At 61.0% G+C, this 752-nt stretch overlaps 1 protein-coding gene across 2 annotated transcripts in view; it reads right to left on the bottom strand.

Moving 5' to 3' along the window:
• The window catches only part of PBX3 (PBX homeobox 3), a 136,913-nt gene that overhangs the window by 13,709 nt on the left and 122,452 nt on the right, over positions 1-752 (bottom strand). For both annotated transcript variants that reach the window (XM_035903115.1, XM_035903116.1), the window contains exon 6: positions 422-725. In XM_035903115.1, coding sequence (XP_035759008.1) covers positions 422-725 — 304 coding nt within the window. The remainder of the gene's footprint in view (positions 1-421; positions 726-752) is intronic.

Here is a 752-nt window from a genome sequence, read left to right as displayed (position 1 = left end):
CGTCAGCCGCAGCCCGTGGGCACGGCCCGCCCCGAGAACTTAGCTCTTCCATGATGGGGTCAGCGTTTTGCAAGGCTGGCCTTATGCTGCGAGACAGCGGCACCAGCAGCCATCTAAACAACTGCTGGGGTGACCGAGCGGCCCCTTGCACAAATCCTACGTGACTCCCGTCACAGGGTGAACGAGCAGACATGGGGGGTAAGCAAGCCCAGCCTTTGCACTGAAAAGACCTCGCTGTTTGTGAAAGCTCTGGGCAGGACCCCCCCTTCCACAGCAGCTGCCAGGCGAAGGACGCGGGCCCTCCCAGCGGGTCCCTGCCCACGTGGGGACGCAGCTCCCAGCAGGGCCAGGCTCTCCCCGGGCTTCCCAGCACCTGCCCCGTCCCCCCAGAAAGAGCCGGGAGCGCTCGCCTCTGCCTTACCTGGCATCGAGGAACCTTGATCTTAAAATCATTACTGCTTCACAAGTACTTTGTTTGAGTTGCATCTGGATGGAGCTGAATTTTCGATGAATGATGCCCACCATCCTTTCAATCTCCTTGGGAGAAATGGGACGTGTCCGGCTCTGTTCTCTGAGAAGGTTCATCACATGTGTGGTAAATTCATTACACGCCTGCGAAGGAAGGAGAGGCTCAGAAATCGTTTTGTGCCGGCCCACAAGGACACGAGCTCGGACCTGGCTGCTGGGGGGGGAGGCAGCGCCGGGAGAGCCGGGGGACCCTCGCGCTGCCCCGTCCCCTCCCTGTGCGCAGC

The sequence above is a fragment of the Egretta garzetta genome, unplaced genomic scaffold, assembly GCF_000687185.1.
Source record: "Egretta garzetta isolate BGI_Z169 unplaced genomic scaffold, ASM68718v1 scaffold341, whole genome shotgun sequence".
NCBI classification, from domain to species: domain Eukaryota; kingdom Metazoa; phylum Chordata; class Aves; order Pelecaniformes; family Ardeidae; genus Egretta; species Egretta garzetta.
The sequence above is the reverse complement of the archived record's forward strand: the minus strand, read 5'-3'. Positions and strand labels throughout refer to the sequence as shown.